At 39.1% G+C, this 22,081-nt stretch overlaps 2 protein-coding genes and 2 long non-coding RNA genes across 4 annotated transcripts; 3 read left to right on the top strand and 1 right to left on the bottom strand.

The window, feature by feature from the left end:
• Positions 1 to 1,607: 1,607 nt before the first annotated feature.
• Positions 1,608 to 5,141, bottom strand: LOC121796779. The gene is made up of 3 exons (XR_006049784.1): positions 5,041 to 5,141; positions 3,767 to 3,830; positions 1,608 to 3,235 (listed from the first exon to the last, which is right to left on the bottom strand). It is a non-coding gene; the product is annotated as an uncharacterized LOC121796779 (long non-coding RNA).
• A 181-nt stretch (positions 5,142 to 5,322) lies between these two features.
• Positions 5,323 to 5,850, top strand: LOC121796777. The gene is made up of 2 exons (XR_006049783.1): positions 5,323 to 5,461; positions 5,617 to 5,850. It is a non-coding gene; the product is annotated as an uncharacterized LOC121796777 (long non-coding RNA).
• Positions 5,851 to 14,658: 8,808 nt separating this feature from the next.
• Positions 14,659 to 16,210, top strand: LOC121796774 (probable aquaporin PIP1-4). The gene is made up of 4 exons (XM_042195559.1): positions 14,659 to 15,079; positions 15,283 to 15,578; positions 15,660 to 15,800; positions 15,888 to 16,210. The coding sequence occupies exons 1-4, from the start codon at positions 14,749 to 14,751 to the stop codon at positions 15,978 to 15,980; spliced, it is 861 nt and encodes a 286-aa protein (XP_042051493.1). The 5' UTR covers positions 14,659 to 14,748; the 3' UTR covers positions 15,981 to 16,210.
• Positions 16,211 to 17,067: 857 nt separating this feature from the next.
• Positions 17,068 to 21,761, top strand: LOC121744395 (26S proteasome non-ATPase regulatory subunit 7 homolog A-like). Its single transcript, XM_042137919.1, has 10 exons — positions 17,068 to 17,340; positions 18,569 to 18,661; positions 18,760 to 18,841; positions 19,706 to 19,802; positions 19,947 to 20,022; positions 20,196 to 20,254; positions 20,344 to 20,466; positions 20,566 to 20,623; positions 20,733 to 20,818; positions 21,351 to 21,761. Exons 1-10 carry the CDS (start codon positions 17,154 to 17,156, stop codon positions 21,420 to 21,422), a joined length of 933 nt encoding a protein of 310 aa, XP_041993853.1. The 5' UTR covers positions 17,068 to 17,153; the 3' UTR covers positions 21,423 to 21,761.
• The last annotated feature ends 320 nt before the right edge of the window (positions 21,762 to 22,081 follow it).

The following is a 22,081-nucleotide window of genomic DNA, read 5'->3' as shown; positions in this document are numbered from 1 at the left end:
GCGCGCAGTTGTGGGCGCTGAGCTGACGGGTAAGGTTTTGCTCCCGTCCCTGGAGTCCTGTTCGAGCAGTGTTTAGCAAGGTGCCCAGTCTTCCCACAGTTGAAGTAGGTATATGTCCCTGACTTGCAAACGTCGCCATGCAGTCTGTTGCATTTGGGACATGGACTGGACCTTGATATGTTCCCCTTGAAAGATCCAGGGGTAGCTTGGTATCCGTCATTCTGTGGCTTGCTAGGTCCATACCCTCCCCTCTTAGGTTCAGGTTGGGCTCGTGGTCCTTCCCACTTTCTCTTGTCCCTGAGTGCTTGGGACTGAGCCGGGGGTGGAGCATGACTCACAGCTGGCCCGGTTTCCTCTCCCGGAATGGCTGCCTCGATGTATAGTGCTCTATCCAGAGTCTCAGAGTAGGACAGTCCTCCATGGCTGGCCAGTGCCCTGCGAATCTCGTACCTCAGACTGGCACAGCATTTTTCAGCTATAATCTCATAGTTTTCAACTGTTCTGGTGCGTACCGAGCCATCACAGAATATCCGGTCGTAGTCCGTCACTGACATCCGTGCTTGTTTCCTATTGCGGGGACTCCATTTTTCTTCCCTCGGTGGTCTCACACTTGTAGTTTCTAATTCGCCACCTCTTTTATTGTCGGCACTTAATCGTCAACATGTAATCCGTGAGTCTACTTGTACTTCCTTTCTAACTGATCTTGCATAACCATGGTGTGAATCTCCATTTCACGCAACTCACTTATTTATATCTGCTATACTCGTATCCATCGATCAACTATTCTTATCTAACTCGTGCGGCATGACAGGGTCGTTAGGTTGTATCATCTTTACTCATGTCTGTCTATCAGGACTTATTTCTCCTAGGTATTTGAAAAGGATCAAGGCATTGCATTTGTTGAGAGTCTTGCATTGGGAATTTAGTCAAACAGACTTAACTTGGATGATACTGATTTCAGCATGAAAAAGTACTGAAAAAAAATTCCCTTGTGTTGGAAAAAAAAATCTCAAATTTACTCAAGGTGACAAAAATAACACCTCCAGTGTGACCCTGTGAATTAAAATCACCAACTCGCAATGATTGGTTTACAAGGATAGCAGGACTAAGCTCAAATAAACTTGAAGATTTCTCTGGTTTGACTCTTTCAAAAGATCACACTGGTTAAGAGGTTTCAAGCAAACCTATAGAACTTGGGGATTTCTCGAAAGAAATGAAATGTGCCATGAAATAGGACGAAACGAATTAAATTGGAGTTCTCATAGTAGGCATCAAATAGTATGGTCCAATTGACCGTTCAGATTCAAGAGGGTCTTGCTAACAATAGATTGATGGCTCAAATATGTTAAAGCTTGGAAGAGTCAGTCGCAGTAGTACATGAAAGTGTAGGCAATTGCCACGAAATCGCGCTGACCATCCTCTAAAAATGTTAAAGCTATTGAAAATAGAATCACGTTGAAGAATTCGCATGTTGTCAAGAAAATTCTCAAGAAGATAAACCTCTGGGGTAACAACCAAAGTAACTCGTTAAGAATGAAGTGGGTATGCTAGTCTTAACGATCATTGAAGACATGGTAAAAATTTCCCAGATGAAACAAACATGTGGTGGAATTGAACATGAGAAAATCTCAAGTCTTGCAAGAAAGAACTTGTCATATACATGTTTCCAAAATAACAAGAGTTGACAGGAGTTCCAAGAAGAATACGTCATTCATTAAAGACGAGGTTTAGAAAAAAAATGAGCTTGGTCTGAGGTTCTGAAGACAAACAACTTTAGAGTAATGATGCGATTGGGCTTGCGAAGTAAATATTTCACTCGTACTAATGATGAGTAACCAAAGTTGTCGCTAATCGGCATGTCTGAAAAAAAAATATTATAGCAAAGCTCGTGCTCATAGAAACTGGAAGTGAATAGCGATCTGATGTACCCAAGATAAGAAGTGGTACATTGATTTGTATTGCCAATTGCTCAAAGTGTCTGAAATTTAAATTTTTAACCATGATCTGGAAATGGGTCACAACTTTCATAGAAGAAGGAAAGTATTGACAACCTGCTTTGCAAAACGCAGGTCGATCAATAGTGTTAAACAGACATGAAGGCATTTTCGTTAAGGATGTTCAAAGAAAGAGATTTTCTGGAAATCCAAGTAAGTACTGCTGATTAAATTTGTCTATTTCATCCATGTGGTGGGGATATCTTGAGTCCGTCGAAGGTATTCGAAAGAAAACGAATCGATGCACGAAAATCCATGTAGGGAAAGTCATCAACTAGAGCCACATATTGTGTGATCTAACGTCATTAGACTAAGTTCATATCTCAGATCGAGCGTTTCTATAAGGTCTCATGAAACGTGATGGGATCAACACTTGCTTTCGGATCTTACATGAGTGGCTTGGCCACAGTGAGGATCTATCTTGCGCTATTCCCTTATAGCACCGTTCCTCGTCTTTCTCTTCAACAGTTGCCCCTCTCGTGCTCCTACGCATTTGGGCATTAGCTCTTCTTGTGCAAAAGTCGTGTCGCCTTAGATCATGCGTTCGTGATTAACTCTTATCTAGCATCGTCTCAAAATTGTTGCTCGGGAAAGCAATAGTAGGATTTATGGTTCATCCTTCATAGTCCCAGTTTGAACTACATTTTTTAGGGAGAGTACTTATTCCCTCTCAGTTCTTTCTATTATCTTGACTAGGTAAAATATTCTCGGCGCACTTTGTTTTAGTTATCTCAAAATTTCCCGCTTCTTCATCTTTCAACTTGTTTGGTTGAACGTCTTGGAGTATTGATCGAGTCGATTACTTGGAAATATCTAGTGAACAAGTCTAGATCTTTACTGAAGAAATGTGCGGATCTCAGAGCAGGAAAGAAACTGAGGCTCTGATACCACTCTGTCACGACCGCACTTTGCTAATGATAGCAAAAGCGGGAAATCCGTGACTAATAAGCGGAATTAACGAAACGGAGAAAGAACTCAAGGGACTTGCCGAAAGGCCAATCAATTGATTCCACAAATTAGAAGCCAAGTATTTGATTACAAGATCTCAAAATAGAATAATTCATCATATCAACTAAATCAGAGTTCGGAGGTGAGACTTTGAAATCCTAACTTGACAAAAGTACAGCGGAATAGGTCCTCACTAAACGACTTCGTGTATGAAGACACGAATCGTAGAGAAATCCACTTGATTATTTAATAGCATCGACTCCGATCAATATTCCTTCCTCTTGACGTTCAACCTGCACATTTATAAATACATGCAGGGCTGAGTACAGGAGTACTCAGTGGACACGTGCCGAAAACAAAACATACATATATATGTTGTCATCTATCAACAGTATCACACGGGGGTTTTCTTAAAAGGCCCGCACATACTAAATTCTTTTGTGATCTTAAAAGTCCGACTGCAGTCTAAGTTCTTGATGTATTCCTCCATGTCTGAGAATCCAGTGTGCCGTGAAGGTGGCCGCCTTCACAAGCACCCTCGCCGGCCAACCTCTCTCTAGGATGGCTCACAGCGCTCACGCACGAAACTCCGAATAGGATTTGCGGTCCTATTGGGAACCAAACTCGTTACCAAATTTTTTTGGCATCGCCAAACTTTCGGCATATAGCCCTCACAGACAGGTCTCGAAAACAAACATTTTATGGCATGACAACAACTTTAAAATAATTCACATCTCCATTTTTGAGAAAAGATGATATTTCATAACTTCAAAATATTTGCTTTATATCCACACTATAGTGCTCGATATTAAAAGAAAGCCCACCTGGTATGCTTATCCCTCAACTCAATTACTCGCTTTGGCCTCACTTGCCCTTGTGCAATTTATCCTTTGAAAATAAATAGCGTAGCACGCTAATTAGTACTTGACTATTTCTCTTGAGAAAAGAATGCATGCATCCTATTGGATATCACCTATAACTTAGTCTTGTCTTATAGGATTTTCTTAATCCTATCTCGGGCTTCACTACTCTGCAGAATTTATTTATTCACTTTACTAACTTCGGAGAAATTCTATTTTCTCTAAAATAAATATTTGGGCACTTATTTAATAAAATATGGATTCTTGGAGAAAAATCCCTTCTAATTCTTTTCTTCGAATTTTCTTAAGGCGTCGCGGGGCGACGCCGGTCGGCTCTCGCGTCTCCCGTCCTCAATATCTCCTGTTTCCGGACTTAGTAAATTATTTGAAAATTAATTAATTAAGCTTCAAGCTCAACTTCTAAAATTAATTCCCTTCAAACATGATTTATTTCCAAGCCCAACATAACAATAATTAAAACCTGTCCATTTACTAACATTTAAATTACGCAGTCTCACTTCTCAACAAATTAAATGGCCCTCTGCCAATTAATTAGTAGTCCACTTTGGAAAACAAAATAGCCCATTTGGTTAATTTAAAGGCCTAATCACTTCGGCCCAGACTAAAATGAATGAGAGTCCAATTAATGACCCCTTTCCCATTTATCTCGGCTGATTCTCTCTCTCCCCTTTTTTTCTTTTCTTCTTCTATTCCAAAATTTCCAAAATTGAAGTCACAGAGGCTGCGACGCCTCAGGCGGATTCACCACGCACTCGCCGCTGCTCCGGTCGGCGCCTCCTCTGCGTCGCCGGCAGAGCACGGCACGCGTCGCCACTGCCCCCATCGTCCTCTCTCCTTTAGTTCCCCCTTTCTCCGATTAAATTTCAAATCCTTAAATTAGGAGAACACATCGGCCACTTCTTCTCTCTCTCCCTCGATGTCTTTGTTTTCCGGTGAAATCGCCATCTCGTCTGGGCGCCGGAGCTTCATCGGCGCCCTCCATCGGCTCTTCCGGAGGCCGCGACACCGGAACCTCCTTGTTCTTTGCTTGACGGCATCGACGTCTGCCACTCGATGTTCGTTTCAAGCAGTCTGTGTTGTTATGTGTTGTACGTTTTTGTTGAGCATTGATTGATATGCTTCATCCTATGTTGTGAAAATCCTATTGCGAATCTAAGTTCTTGGCTAAATACTATGGTTGTTCTATATGATGCAAAGGTTGGTCTTGTGGAGGTTACCTCGGTTCGGTGAACTTGATTTGCCTTCTTCTGCCGCTGCCTCGCGCTGCCCGTTCCTCCCTCCGTCGCCTCTGTTATCCGAGAGCCTTGGGGCCGAGAGAAAGTGTGGATGGGAGGGGGGTGACGGTGGTATTTATAGGCAATTCCTTGGCCTCTCATGGCAGCAACTTGGGCATTGATGTTCCTATTCTTGGTTACAAGTTTAGCTCCCTTTTGAGCTTGATAAGTATGTTGATCATACCAAATTTGTGTAAGCTTTGGGGCTCCTACTTTCGGCTTCAAGCTCAGCCTCCTTTTGAGTTTTATGTTTATGGGAATCTTACCTATTTGATGCAAGCCTTGGGGCTGCCCCCCTCTTAGTTGCCTCCTAGTCTCGGTTTGAAGGGTGTGGAAATCTATTGTTGCCTTAAAAAGGCCCTTGGTGATGAGCTTATCCTTTGCTCATTCTTGTTCCTATTCTTTTTGCAAGTTTGGTGATGTGTCACAAAGATTGCATACTTACTATTTTGAATAAGTCCTCCACCTTGAGTCTTGTGAAGCCAAAATCTCATACCTATTTTGATGTTTCACTTGTAGGGCAAGTTGTCCAAGCTTGGTGTCTTATGGAGCATCAATCGAGAGGGAGGGTTGAGGGGAAGAGAGAAAGAAGACTTCTTCTTGAAGCTCTTGTTTTCTATATTACTTTAGTAATTTCCGAGATTTGTATTGTCCATTTCATACATGTAAGCATGTACTATTAGCATCTTCCTTAATCATGTAATTTGCATCTCCACATGGAATTTGTTAATGGGAACATATCTTTTACTTCTATGCTAGAGGACAATTCTTGTACTTGTTTCCTTCACAAAACTTGTTTTATTCCACGATGGAAATTACAACGGAAATCCTACGTTCACACGCCCTCCACGCGAGGATTAATTAGTCTAATAAATTCAGATTATCCATAACAAAAGGAAAGAAATTCCGGGGCGTCACACCCGCCCTCTTTGTGCCACCTCCACCCCCCCACCAACTCGTTGTGGACCATTTTGTATCAAGCCACCGGCGCTGATACGTGTCGGATGACTCCCAAGCAATTTGATGCATGATAAGGCTCGTTTCATGCATAGTTTTAATGGTGGTTGATATACCATATTGGGGAGATAACGCAGGAAAAGATAAGTTTTTAGTGTGCAGAATAGCAGGTTGGCCGAACAGTAGGTGCGCCTTGATCAATTGAACGCAGATGGGAAAAATGGCTAAAAAGCGTTGCAAACTGATCAAGTGGGCGAAGATGAAATGACCATGCCAGCCAGCCTTGCGGATTGATCAAGCAGATCCACTATTGATGGCGCTACAAAGTTGTCCTTTTCTGTAAGGGTAATAATGCCAAATCATGGAGAATATGCCCTAGGGATTGGAGCTGAAGTCGTCCTATAAAAGGAGGAGGAACCTGAAGGAAAATCATCATGCAGAGCTCTCGAAACCTCGACACACACACTCAGTTCCACATTCTACACTGAGAGATACAACACATAGGGAAGGAAGGATAGAAGGGAGAAGAGAAGGAGTTCCACCATGAGAATACTCTCTACCTCCTAACTTGGAAGGAGAGAGCCTAGTTTAGCAAAAATCCGATGTTCGTTTGATGTTCTTAAGCACCGAGGAGTCGCTACAATCGTTCTTTTATCGTTTTTATTTATGTTTTCAGCTACAAATTCTTAAGTTTTTGTGATTTCTAAGCTTCCTTAGTTTAAACTCTTTGCAAGTTACATTTCCAGTTGGATCCTGTTACTTTGAACTGTTAAGTTGTTATGCGCATCTGAGATTTTGTGGAATAACTGTTCAAATGAAGTTTTCTGTTGGAGTTTCGGTTAGATCTGATGTTGGCAAGCTCAATTATGTATTGTATGTGTTTCCTTCCATTTGATTATCGTCAGATTTCTTAGATCTAGTTTCTTAGCGTTTTAATCGTTGTTCGATTTCTTAGATTTAGATGTTTGGTGTTTGCTTTACGTTGGATCTGCATTTACGTGTTTAGATTTGCATGGAAATGGAGTAGTTATTGTTGATTTGTTGTTTAATCGGTTGGAATTTCATGGATCTAGTTTTAGTTTGTTGATTTCTTGTTTTTCACTACATGCTCTGTTTTCGATCTGTCATGTTTGAGTTGTTAGTTTAGCTTGTTTGTTTGAGGAAGAAGACGTTCGTAGTTAGTTAGGAGAGCAAGTCTTTGTCACCTTTAGCTTTAGTCGTTTCTTTTCCAACTTTATTTGCCAGCGCATTAATTAGGGAGGTGGTCCCAGTTACTTTTCTGTTTCGCAGTGTACTTTCCGTTTTTGTCAAATCCGATTGATCAGTTAGCAGTAGTAGTGGTTCAGTCATGTTTTCGCATAGTTAAATCCAGTTGATCATTTAGAACTCTTCTTTTGCGCGCTCAGTCAAGTAGATAAAAACTTACCCCACTTAGTTTGCGTGGCAGCAGCCATCCCAAAATGTCTACGACACATGCTGAAACATCTTCATCTCTGTAGGATTCGACCCTTACTTCCCTTTACTAATTAATAATACTGTGGGTTAAGGCTTTGGAAGTCCTCGTTCTGGTTCGTGCACGCCCAACGACACGTAGATAGATTTTTAGGAGTCGCCTTATTAGTTGGTCGACGTCCTCTTGATCAATCTGCGATTATTTTTCATTACATTGCGTGTGTACTACGAATACAAGAAGGAGCAACTTCAATGCACATCATGCAATTATACGAGGTCTCCGACAACAATTGGGGATACCGCCATCGGACTAGTCTTCTTTGTAGGATTTTAATTATGTAATTTTTAATTTTTAGGATTTTAAGTAACGCTTTGTTTCCATTTCGGTTGTAAGTGCAGCCAACCTGCTATTAAGGATATGGCTAGGCATGCACAAGGGTCGGGAACCGCCGGTTCCGGGCCCGAACCGGCGGGTCAAGGGTCGAGAAATCCATGAACCTGAACCGGCCCGCCTAGCTCCCGGCGGTTCCGGTTCCGGTTCCGGTTCAATTTTTTTTGCATTTTTCAACTTTTCAATTTTAATCAAATTACATTACACTTTTCAAGTTTGTTTTTGTATGAAATGTGAGTAAATAAAATTGAAAAAAAATACGGCTAAAGTTGCAATTTTATTGAAATTGCATGTTTACAAATTACACGTTACAAGTTACAACAATTACAAATTGAAAACATATGGCGGTCTTGAAGTCTTAAATAAAATTTAAATACAAATGAGACTACTAGTGAAGAACTAATTACAAATGACAAGAAACGACGTTGAAGTTCTTAAACGTATAAGTGTATTATATATATACTCTTAACCGGGGAAGAAGATCTTTCTACATAACTAAATTAAGGACACCTTTAGCAATTCAACTTTAAATGTTGAGTTTCGTCTAACAATCAACAATTATAGTAGAATTGTCAAAAGTTTCCCTCATTTAGCCGTATAGAGAAATATACTTCATCGACTAGAGTATATACAAATACAATTATGTAATTGTATTTGCATATTTTTAAAGTAGGAATTAATGGGAAAAAAAGAAATAAAAGAAAAAAGACTTGAGCTCAACTTAAATTAAATGAGGTGCCTACGTATCCCAATTGCTCATTTGCATTAGGAAATCAAAGTCCACGTAGTTCTCTTACCTTACTTACCTATTTGGCTTGGCCGGCGGCGGTTGACGGTTGGCCTAATCTTCATCCCCGGTGAATTCATCTTGTGATCCCTCTTGACGATCATTCCAATCATTTTCTTGTTCTCGGACGTCAGCTTTGGCCCAATCATCAAGTAACATCACGGCTTCCATATTTTTCGCCGAGAGCTTACTTCTTGATTCATCCAAAACGCGCGAGCCAACACTAAAAGCGGACTCGACGGCGACGGTGGAAGCCGGAACAGAAAAAATCTCCTTGGCCATTGAAGCAAGGATGGGAAAATCTTTCTCGTGGGTTCCCCACCAATCGAGGATGTCGATTTGGGCGGGAGGAGTAGGACCTTCATCACCAAAGGAAAAGAGTGATTCAAAATATAAATCTAATTCACTGACCATACCTGAGGACCTTCCGCCGGTGCTGTAGTTGTATAGGTCGGCTAGTTGGGATTGCGCGTCGGGGTCATCATAATCGGCTTGAAATGCAAAGCCATAGTTATGTTGTGGAGGAGGGGGTCTTCTGACTTGGTGAGTGGTGTTATACTTGGTTTCATATTCGGTGTAGAGAGAGCGCAAGTTATACTCGAGGTTTTGTTGCACAACTGACCGGTTCGGGAGGTTTATTTGAAAGGTTTCTGAGAGGTCGACTCCAAATTCGTCACTGGTATCCGATTGGATTGCTTGAAGGGGACCAAGATCAATTGAACTCAAATTGTTATAATAAAAATCTAAAATTCTAGAGGTACCTGCTAATTTCCATTTTGGATCCAATACCTTTGCAATCAAAAACACGTTAGGAATCTCACTGAAATACTTGAGCCATTTTTCAATCATATAATACAAAACGCACATTAACTCGGGAGAAGAGGAAGCATTTTTCATTGCAGTTTTAAAACCAAGGGATATGTACATGCAATGCTCCAAAACACGAACAGCAGTGCAATAATAATCACCCGACAATTCAACAGTAGCATTTTTGAAATATTTGAACAATTTAAATAAAGCCAAACTGTTATCCCAACAACTATGCGAAAGATATAAATCACGGTAGGGGTTAGTTCTATAAAAATCACATAAAGCATCTTTATGTGTCAAAGTAGAATTCAGACAATCATATGTCGAATTCCATCTATGAGACACATCCATAGTAAAATTCGTGTACCTGACATTCTTTTGATGGCAATATTTCTTCCATGCTTTGCCAATAGGTGGCTTTTGATGGATTAATCTAACTGCATTTCTAATAGGAGAAACATGCTTTTGCCATAATTCAAGCGCATCCTGTACACATAAATTTAAAATATGGCAAATGCATCTTTGATGAAAATACTTACCTCTAATTACCGGTGTACAAGCCGCAATCAAATCGGCAATACTTGCGGTGTTGGCAGTTGCATTATCAAAACCAATAGAAAATATCTTGTTGCATAACTGAAACTCATTCAACACTTGTATAATCAAAGAAGCAATTTCGGGTGCAGTGTGTGGACTTTCAAATTCTCTAAAACCAATTAAACGCTTGTTCAAAGTCCAACTGTTGTCCACAAAGTGAACCGTAATACCCATGTATGAATGACGGTTAAAACAATCCGTCCTAACATCTGAGCAAATGTTCACCCTGTGGCCCATGTTAACTAAATAACGTGATAATTCTACCTTTTTCTCCAAGCACTGCCGAACGGTAGATCGTTGCACGGTCATTCTACCTATTCTTTTGATTGCTACATTCAACCCACTTTGCATAGTAACCTCAAAACTTTTGTCATCAAAAACATTAAAGGGCATATGCTTCATAGCCGCCCATCTAGTCTTTGTATCATCAAAATTCTTTTTATCATATTTAAATAGAGGCGCACCTGACGAACCCGAGTCGGCTGGTTGGAAGTTTAGTTGGCTTTGGGTAGAGGCAGTGCCACATTCTACCGGATGCTTTGCCACTAAATGGCGACGGAGGGTGCCATATCCACCACCGGCGGGCCATTTGTACACTTTATCGCAATAGTTGCAGTAAACATGAAAGTCCGAAGTCTCTTCTTGAGAGTTCGGATCGTGAGGACTTGGAATCACCACCGGGACCTTCTTGTAGTGTTTGATAAAAATGTCCGATTTCAAAGCTTTTGCCGTGTTAGTGGGTGCAGGGGGAGGCATCTCCTCATTTCCGCCGGTGCTAGAAGGAATACGAGAATGCGATCTATCCTCGTTGTTGTCCGAGTCCGACGATATAGTAACGTCGAACTCCTCATCTTGTTGGGAACGACCTCCCCTACCCCCACCTTGTTGCATTTCAGCAAGTAGCATGGCGGTCCTATGATCTTCTTCCATCTACAAATATTATGTACGTAGAATTTAAAAGTATGAACGCAAAAAAAAAATTAATGAAATTTTGTGCATGTGAATTGGAAAACAAATTTTTCATTACTTACTTGCATGCGTTCGGCTGCCAATCGGGAAACCTCTTCCATAACATCTCGACGACTAGGTCGTCGAGATTTTGAGGGACGCGTAGTGCTTTGATCTTGGGCTATTCCCTTGCCCCGATCACCACGTCCCGATCCACCACGAGAAGAAGACATATTGAATATATTGATAAATGAAAAGTAATATGGACTTGGAATGAAATATGTATGAAGTATAAAAGAAGTGGTAAATTATGAGCACAACAAATATAGTAGTGAGTAGAAAGTGTAGAATTAAACTTGCGCAATTAGAGAGAATGAGGAGAGAATAGAGAAATGGAGATTGAGAATGAAATTCCGAAAATTCAAGGAATGGGGCAAGGAATAATGAAGGAGAAGTGGGGTATTTATAGGAGTAAAATTGGATGAAAAAAAAAATTTTGAAATCTGCCGTGAACCGCCGGTTTACCGCCGAAACCGGCGGTTCAACCCTAAACCGGCGGGTTCGCCACGGTTTGCGTCAGAAAACTGCCGGTTTCTGACCGAAAACCGGCGGTTTATGACCGGTTTTGCAGGCCTAAACACTGACCCTACGACCTAGCCTCTGAAAAGTTGCCGGAACCGTCGGAAACCGGCTCCCGACAAACCGCTGGTTTACCCCGACAAACCGCCGGTTTACCCCTCAACCCGGCGGTTTACCCCGCAAACCGCCGGTTCCAACGGCTATCCTAAACCCCTACGCGAACCCTACGAACCCCTAACCTACGAAACACTGTTCGACCCTTTGAACCGGCGGTTTGAACCGCCGGTTCACGGTTCAATATATTGCCGAACCTGAACCGGCCCTTCCGACCCTTCAACCCGCCTGCCGGTTCAAACCGCCGGTTCCGGGCCCGGTTCCGGTTCATGAACCGGCGGGCACGAACCGGCGGTTAACCGGCGGGCCGGGCCGGTTTGTGCATGCCTAGATATGGCAGAAAGAAATAATAATTTATAATTTTTAGGATTTTAAGTATGTAATTTTCAATTTTTAGGATTTTAATTATGTAATTTTTATTTTTTTTTAATTTGTAATAGTAGTTCGGGTATTTTTAATGCATTTTAATATTATGAAAATGTTTTTATTTAAATTGAATAATAGAATGGTGGGACCCTTGAACATGCTCTTGCGGAAGAGCATGGATGTGAGTGTTGTGCTTTTATGGAAGAACAAGGAGTAAAAAATAAATAAAAGTGGATCTGAGCCTACATCTATGCACTTTGGCAAAAGTATAGATGGAGATGCTATATGAGAACCAATATTAAAATATAGGAACCACATACGTGCATCATGGGTGGGTATAGGCTGTAAACATGTAGATTACTCTAGTAAATAAATGGAGTTGATGAATCATCCCTATTAACTTCGGAAGTAAACAAAACTTTAGCAATAATGGAAATGGAAAATAAACTTTACAGTAAATATTAGACCAAATTTCGTTGGCAAACATTTTCCAAGATAAAGTAATATAGAAAATGACATTCAACAACCAATTTTGTACTGTACTTGAGAAATTAGCTAGGGGCATTCATCAAACTAATTTTCAAGGTTATCTTTCCCACTATTTAATTATGACGGCTTACATAATACTCCCACTAATTGATCTATATTATCCTCTCATGGTCACATATAAAAAGGAACAAAACACTAATAAATAAATTTAATTATCACTTCATATAAAGTTAATTAGCAAAATAAGAAGTCAATCATTGGTTATCCATCGAGGGATGCGAGCTGGCAGCTCTACATTATACATGTAATTATTAGCAGCTCATCAACGAAGGAAATGATAATTAGCATGTGGGGCAACGAAGAAAGGATAGATAAGAGAATCATACTACTAATATAACTATACATTAATTAATACAGACCTAATTATATACTAATAAATTTCATTATCAGTTAGCGATTGACGTGAAAACGAGGTCTTCAAAGCCAAAGCATATTCGCAATACCAATATTCAATATACACAAATGGGGTGTTCGGTTTGCAATATTGTATCCCGAGATTAAATATGTAGCGTGTTTGGTTCATGAGATTCAATATTACAACTCAATCTTAGATAGATAATCATGGGATAATTAGTCATAGCTAATCCCTTATGACTAAAATAATCTCACAACTCTATCCTAAATTGTATATCAGTACTATTTTATCTAAGAAACCAAACACCACCAAAGACAGCTAATTAATGTAGCATGCAGAATATAGAGAAAAATAAAGAAATAAATTTGAAGATCAATCCTAATAACTGCCAATGTTATATAAATTAAAGTGGCAAAACATTTTTTTAAGTATAGTTTTCATTTTCCCCAGCTGGGAGATGTTAATCTTTTTTAGGTATTTCATGAAAATTAAACAATTTAATTAGTACTAGTATATTCTAATTTTTCGTCACGGGCATCACTGCTCATACCAAATTGTGACCATACTGTGGAATTTGCGGTATTGTCTAGTCCCCACGGGCCACGCGTTGACAAAATAGAAAAAGACGAGCATTAAAAAAAATTATTTTTAAGGATACAAAACTTGATACGTAATTACTAGCATTTTAAAATTTTTTAAAAGAATCATAATTTAGATTGCAAAAGAAAGTGTCCCAAAATTGAAGACAAATATCATAATATTTTATTTTTTAAGGACTCTTCTATTTGTATCTACTAATTTTAATTGAAACACTAACAATAAAGACATTTTACTAAGAAGGTATAATTAAACGCACTAATTAATTTTTTAATAGCATTAAAAAGTATATTTTTTTTGCCAATATTTTTTGTTGTTATAGTGAGAGTTCATATGTAGGCTGGGCGGCGCCCTCTCTCGTCACCACTATTATTGAATTCCGCTCTTATCCATCACCACAAAATTAAACGTTTTAACAATTTGATGGCTCTCCTTGTGCCAGCTGGGCTACCCATGTTGCTTTCACCAACTCAACCAATATCATTTCCACGTTTCATAATAAGAGTGACAGTTTTTTATTTCGATCATAAGAGTTACTCCCCCGTCAATATTTAAAGAGGCATTTTGACTCGCCACGGATTTTAAGAAATTATTTGACTTTATGAAGAAAAGTAAATGAGAAAGTGAGTGGAATGTGAGGCTCATTTAAAGTTTGGATTATGAGTGTAATAAGTTAGTGGGATGTGTGGTCCACATACTAAAAGTAGAACAAAGTAAATGGTTCTATAAATCGTGGACAAACTAAAATGGTAAAATGGTTCTTTAAATCATGGACGAAGGGAGTATATTTTACTTTTTTCATAAATGATAAGCAATTCCACAAACTTACTTCACTAATATTTTATTATAAAATTAATATAAAAAATGGATTTCATATTCCATTAACTTTTTTCAATCTACTTATTTTTTACATTTTTTAAAATCCATGCTTACATTAAATATGACTCCTATTATACGACGGAGAGATTACTAAAATGCATATACCCAAACAAAAAAAAAACTCTTATATGATTGATGGTCGGTTTGTTTTATACTGACAAAAAAAAACAAACAAGTCCCACTCCTCTCCTTCACTACTATAAAAGCATACCATCACAAATTCACAACTCACAAATTCATCCACAAATCATCACGACCAAAGACATAATAATGGAGAACAAGGAAGAGGATGTGAGAGTTGGAGCCAACAAGTTCCCGGAGAGGCAGCCGATTGGCACGGCGGCGCAGACTCAGGACAAGGACTACAAGGAGCCGCCGCCGGCCCCCTTGTTCGAGCCCGGCGAGATCACTTCCTGGTCCTTCTACAGAGCCGGGATCGCCGAATTCATCGCCACTTTCCTCTTCTTGTACATCAGTATCCTCACCGTCATGGGTGTTCAGAACTCCCCTTCGAAGTGTGCCTCCGTCGGGATTCAGGGCATCGCATGGGCTTTCGGCGGCATGATCTTCGCTCTCGTTTACTGCACCGCCGGAATTTCCGGTCATTTCATTCAACCTATTCTTGACAATAACTCAACTTTAAATGTCCTCGACTTTTATTTGATTTTGAAAAAGTAAGTTGGAAAAAGTTTGTTAGAGTAAAATATAATAGTAAAAAATAAATAAGAGAATTATTGGGACTAAAAAACAATTATAGGCAAGAAGAAAAAGGTTATGAATATTGAGGTGGAAATAATATTGCAGGTGGACACATCAACCCTGCGGTAACTTTGGGACTATTCCTAGCGAGAAAATTGTCGCTGACACGGGCAGTGTTCTACATGGTGATGCAATGCCTGGGGGCCATTTGCGGTGCCGGTGTGGTCAAGGGTTTTCATAAGACGCTCTACATGACCAAGGGCGGCGGTGCCAACGTCGTCAACCATGGCTACACTAAGGGCGACGGCCTAGGAGCTGAAATACTTGGGACTTTTGTGCTCGTCTACACTGTCTTCTCTGCCACCGATGCCAAACGGAGCGCCAGAGACTCCCATGTTCCCGTATGTGCAATTTTTAATTAATTAGGACTACTAATTTATTTATTAAGTCTTATGTTTTTTTATGATGATGTTTTTTTGCAGATATTGGCTCCATTGCCAATTGGCTTTGCAGTTTTCTTGGTTCACTTGGCAACAATTCCTATTACAGGAACTGGTATTAACCCTGCCAGAAGTCTTGGAGCAGCCATCATCTACAACAAAGATGCAGCTTGGAATGATCATGTAACCTATTACTCCTTCCTGTCCCATTAATTGTCTAATTTTGTTATTTCGTTTGATTCCAATTACTTTTTTATGATAAATTTGCAGTGGATTTTTTGGGTCGGACCATTCATCGGAGCGGCCCTCGCGGCTCTATATCATGTGGTGGTGATCAGAGCCATCCCATTCAAGAACAAGTGATCTTCTTTGTCCCATAGCATGAAAGCATTGCCTTTTGATCATTCAACTTGTTGCATTAAATTTGTTTGAAGAAACAATATTGAGAGAGAGACAGAAAAAACAAGTCCATGTTGTAATTTTCCACTCTTTTCTGTTTTGTTTAGTTTGCTGTATGTATTAAATCATCTGTGTTGGAGATTGCCAAGATTGTGATGGGATAAATGCTAATATAAAAGAGAGGCTTTTGAAAATATCAAATGACACAAAAAAAGGTGGGTAAGTTGGTTTTTGGAATCATCTGTAACATGTTTTGTTTGGCTGTCAAATGCCAAATGGTCATGATAATAATTCACCTGCCCACCTCTACTATGTCAACACTTGTAATTTTTACTTCCTCCGTCTCATTCAAGATGACTGCCTTTTTTTTATTTGTTTCAATCAAGATAACCACTTTTCAATTTTAGAAATAACCTCATCTCTCCTCTCTCCTCATTAAAATCATCAACAATTTTTTTCCTCTCTACTTTATTCCACCTAACAACACTTCCTAAAATCTCGTGTCACTCAAGAATGTGGCCATCTTGAGTGGGACGGAGGGAGTAAAATATTGTTATATTTTATGGTTGAAAATTGAGAGTGTGGCTAATCACCCTATTCCCTAGAGCTAGTCTATTAATAATCAACCGAGCACAAGCATGTCATTAATTCATAATATAACCAATGTTTAAATGGATATAAATTACATTGACCTTCTCTTATAAAGAAATTTAATGTAAAATATCGGTAAATAAAAAAGTGATTGAAGTATTATTAGTACGGAAAGAGACTTATCTTATTAAAGAGATAAATTTATCTAAAATAAGAGATGATTAATTATTTAAAAAATTTAAAATAAAAACAATAAAACTTTTAATTATGAACGAATTAAATAAGTAATTGTATAATATTCATATATTGGTATAAATTGTTTTTGGGTTATATTCCTACAAAGGAAAACAAAATGAGGTAGTAGTATAAGCTACACGATTTGAGGCCCAACCCACAGAAAATCTATTCGGCTTAACTTAACCCATTTATAAAAGGATATACTGGAGTAGTATTTAATAGAAAACAAAATACAAACACACAAACAAATTAAGGAAGACCGAATTCCTCTTTCGTCCCAAACCAAAACCCCAGCTCAAGAAATCTGGAATGGACGTCATAAAATCGCAGCAGATTTCCTCCCGGCCGATCGACAAGGTGGTCGTGCACCCTCTGGTGCTGCTCAGCATCGTCGATCACTACAATCGGGTGGCGCGTGACACCAGGAAGCGCGTCGTCGGTGTTCTCCTTGGGAGTTCGTTCAAGGGCACGGTGGACGTCACCAACAGCTACGCCGGTCAGTTTTCCCTTTCTATTTCATACGTTTTTTTATTTCTAACTTCATTTCAATTTTTTATTTTGTATGTGAGGGCTTGCTTGTAGGTTAAGAAATGAGTTTTTATGGCGTGTTTGAACGTAGATTTGTTTAGGGTTTTGTGTTGGATTTAATTGGGGGCTCTAGAGTTGGCTATCCTGTATATTAAATTGGTAGGGCATTAGATCAGTTGCGAGGAAGGATTTTGAATGGAACTGAATATAACCTCAGATTTGGACTGGAAATACAATTCAGATGATAATTGCTTGATTACTGAAAATCATTATTCGAAATATTCTACTCCCTCCGCCCCAAGGTAATTGGGGCATTTATTTTGGGCACGAGATTTAAGAAATTGATGTGGTAAGAGCATCCACAATAGCTGACTAGCCGACACCCTAGCCACCGGCGTGCGGCTAGGGCGCTCGGCTAGTCCGCTATTGCGTTAGGCTAGCCCGACGTACAAAAAACCAACGCCCTAGAGCTAGGGCGTGGACTAACCAGCTAGCCGGTCGCTAGTAGCCTATTGCGCGGCGAGCGATCGGCTAGCCGAATTTTTTTTATTTTTTATTTTTTATTTTAAATTTTTTTTATTTATACTATATATTTACAATTCATTGCACTTCATTTTTTTAATATTTGATAAACACCAACAATTAAAATGAATTATTAGTATTTGTCAATTTATTTGTTGGGCTAGGGCGTTGACTGGGCTAGGCTATTGCTAGCCTATTGCTAGGTTGTTGTTTGGTTAGGCTATTGCTAGACTGTGGGACGGGCATGATGATGTGGCTGGATGAGTTTTTGGCTAAGCTATTGCTAGCCTATGTCTATTGTGGATGCTCTAAAGGATAAAGTGGAGAGTGTAAAGTAAGAGAGATGAAGAGAGAGTAAAGTATGAAAGAAGATAGACCTTTTGTCAAAAAAGGAAATGACCCAGCTATCTTGGGACAACCAAAAAAGGAAAACGGCTCAACCACCTTGGGATGGAGGGGGTAGTATATTTGACTATGGGGAGGTGTGAAAGTAAAAATGGCACAAAAATGGAATGGAAAGAGGATTATCAGAGAGATACAAAATTGTAGTTGAATTAGCTGTACTTTCACTCACCGTGTGCTACTTATCGATTTCCAAGCTGCTTATTATGTTCCCTTCTCTGTATAAATACTGCTAACAGCATCCAACTGATATATATGTATGGTATAAACAGTCCCTTTTGAAGAAGATGACAGAGACCCCAGCATCTGGTTCCTTGATCATAATTACCATGATTCGATGTTTTCCATGTTTAGAAGAATAAATGGTATGTGATATTCCAAGACTCTACATTCAGAACCTCTGATTAACACATTTTGCTTGTTCAACTCATCTCCAAGCTTATGTTTCTATTGCTTCTGTCAGCCAAGGAGCACGTAGTTGGTTGGTATAGCACCGGCCCTAAACTGAAGGAGAATGACCTAAATATTCATGGACTTTTCAGTGAGTATGATTTCTGTCCCAATTCACAATGATGTTGTTCTATTATTTATTTATCTTCATTGGTGGGATGCTTGGAAATTGATGATTCTTGTTTGTGTTTTAATAGCTCTGCTTGCAGCTAAGAATATGTTAATTTCTTGTGAAATCTGAGGTGTATGTATGGTATTAGTATTGAAAGGATTGTATGATTGGTAAGTTGTCTGTCAACTGATGTTGGATCATACCTTGCGCTTTATTTTACTGACTTCAGAAACAATACTATCGTTTCTTATGAAGATTTTGTTTCTTACTGAGAGGATATGAAATTTGCCTTTGTTTTTGTCTTTGTTTGTATCTTTTATCATATTCTTCGTTCCTTAGCTGTAATTTGGTTCCTGGAAGATTTTGTTAAGAATGTGATTGCTGACTTCAGAAAATTTCACAACAGATGCCACAAATTCTTTGTTGGTTCCTAAGTGTTTTATTTCAAATTTTCTAGTCTTTTGAACTGTTACATATTCTGTTTACCTTGTGCATTTTCATGAATCATTTTTCCTCTTTTTTACTCCTCTTGTCCCAAAATAGATGTCACACTTTCCTTTTTAGTTTGTCTCACAAAAGATATCACATTTCCTTTAGTTTTGGGAAAAAAAGTGGAGGGAGTATTTGTTTAGATAAAACTGAAAAGGGAATCCCCATCTAGCTCATGTATGCTTTCAGCTTGGTTGAGAATCTTGAGATTAAGTGGTTTTTTTCCAACTTTACATCATTTTCTAGCAGTTACTGAAATTTAAGATGGAACTTTCCATCTTAGCTGGTGCTTTCCTTGTTGGCCATCAATGTTTAACTTTTCTTTACACTTGATTACTTTGATCATTTCTTCTTGCAGCTATGTTTCTACTCCTGTACTGGTGATCATTGACGTTCAGCCAAAAGAGCTTGGAATACCTACAAAAGCATATTATGCTGTTGAGGAAGTTAAAGAGGTATGATGAAAATGGCGCTGTGTGTTTATTGATGCATCCAGACATACCATGACAGGAAATGAAAAATGAAGACTACAAAGACACAATTTATCATTATTCTGATTAATTGAGTAGGTTGATCTAATTGTTTGGATATTTTTGCAGAATGCCACTCAGAAAAGCCAAAATGTCTTTGTGCATGTTCCTTCAGAAATTGCTGCCCATGAAGTTGAAGAAATTGGTATGCACCTCAACAGAAACTTGCCTTTTATTCTGTTCTTGCTTTCCCTGTTTCATCGCCAAGCATGTTTTACTTCCAACTGCCTTCCACCCTTACTTTGCACTTGAGATCAGATATTTAGAGGTCATTCGGTTCACCTAAAACTGCTAATGCTTTCGATTGTCGTTCTATAGGAGTGGAACACTTGTTAAGAGATGTGAAAGACACAACCATCAGCACTCTTGCTACAGAGGTTCTTTTTTCCCCCCTTATATCCTTTTAGTGTCCTGATTATATTTTGCTGTATTCTTGAATAATCATGTCTATCTCTATCATGTTCAGGTGACTGGAAAACTTGCTGCTCTGAAGGGTTTGGATGCTCGACTGAAAGAAATTCGAAGTTATCTCGATCTGGTTATCGAAGAAAAGCTCCCTCTGAATCATGAAATCCTCTATCATCTCCAGGTACGAGTATTGCATTACTCTGTGTGTTTTATATATGAGATTTATATTTCTCCTCTCTCGCTAAACAATTTGTTGCCTCGCCTTGAAAAATGTCTGCAGGATGTATTCAACCTTCTCCCTAACCTAAATGTGTCTGAACTCGTGAAATCTTTTGCAGGTAAAACAGATGAGCAGGTTTATTTATTTCACGTCTTCATTGACAAGTTTGTTCATGATGTTTTCAAGTTTTTTTCTAATGTAGTATCGGATCTTTGTTTTGTTTACAGTGAAAACAAATGACATGATGTTGGTCATATATCTGTCATCTCTTATCAGAAGTGTGATTGCTCTCCACAATTTGATTAATAACAAGGTAAGATGGTTTTTCTAATGTCTTGTTTTACTATGGTAAGAGTTTTTAACCCTGTTAACAATGGGAAACAATCAGATTTGTGTGATCTTCTAAACTTGTCCTAATAAATAGTAGCACTTGTCTTGTGGCTTCTTGTGCTTTTATCCATGATGCTGTAACATACAAAGTCAAAGTATTATTGGGAATACTGCCTTATCCTGAATAAACAATTGGAGCAAGACCTAGCTTGAGATAGTAGAAGTAAAGTTTCTGAATTTATCTAGCGCCTCACGCTTCTTTTTTATGCTATAATAAACATGTGTTTTTAGTAACTAGCCTACTCCTTTATGAGTTACAGTAGTCCAGTATGTAGGACTATTATGTGTTAGGCAAATTCATTAAACTAGTACTCCTAGTAGTTTAGAAAATACCAAGGTTACTCCACCGTGTGAAAGCTTGTTATGCTATGTTCCTGAAATAGGCACAGATAGGCTTGTGGTTTGGGAATCCTTTGTGTTCTCTATTGGTGAGATTTTGGAAAAAATGATTGCAGATGCTTAACAAAGAACATGAAAAGGCAGAAGACTCAAAGCCAGTTGCTGTGCCTACTGCTGCGGGTAGCTGAAGATATGATCTTCCTGGGGAATTTGCTTTCGCGCGATATCTCTACTTGGAGATATCAGAAACATTTTGGCAAAACTGCAATGAGAAAGCGCTCTCTCAAGTTCGAGCAAGTCATCAGTCTTCGTATTTGATTTCTGGCCATGAATTTAGAAATCTCGAGTCATTCAGATTTGTAACAGTATTGGTATAGTGTCTCTCTTTCTCTTCTCCTCTATACGTATTAAGATAGTGATTATTTATTTCGTTTAGCGAACCTATAATTTTAAGTTAGACCACTGAAACAGATGGAATGTTGTGTTTCCTAGTACCTTTTTAAGTGCTTCTTGGCTATTTTATTTAATCCCGCTTTTTAAAGCCCACATTATGCATTTCACATCTATCTTTCGTCCCTAAACAATATGAAAATTTGGTTTGGCATGAATTTTAAGTTATACTTGATTAACTAAGTAAGAGAAGAGAGAGATAAAGTATAGTGCTAAGAGCATCTGCAACGGTGGCGCTGCTCGCCACCGCCGTCCGCGCTGCTGGCACGGACGCCACCCGCCGCCGCTGCGCTTGCACAGTGCCAGGGAGCAGCTGACGTGGCGCGCCCTCATTCGTCAATGGCATAGCCGTTGGGTTTAAATAATTTTTTTTTCTTAAAAAAATCAGTTTTTAATT

The sequence above is a fragment of the Salvia splendens genome, chromosome 1 (assembly GCF_004379255.2).
Source record: "Salvia splendens isolate huo1 chromosome 1, SspV2, whole genome shotgun sequence".
NCBI classification, from domain to species: Eukaryota; Viridiplantae; Streptophyta; class Magnoliopsida; order Lamiales; family Lamiaceae; genus Salvia; species Salvia splendens.
Note: the sequence above shows the minus strand (reverse complement) of the source record. Positions and strands in the feature narration are given on the sequence as shown.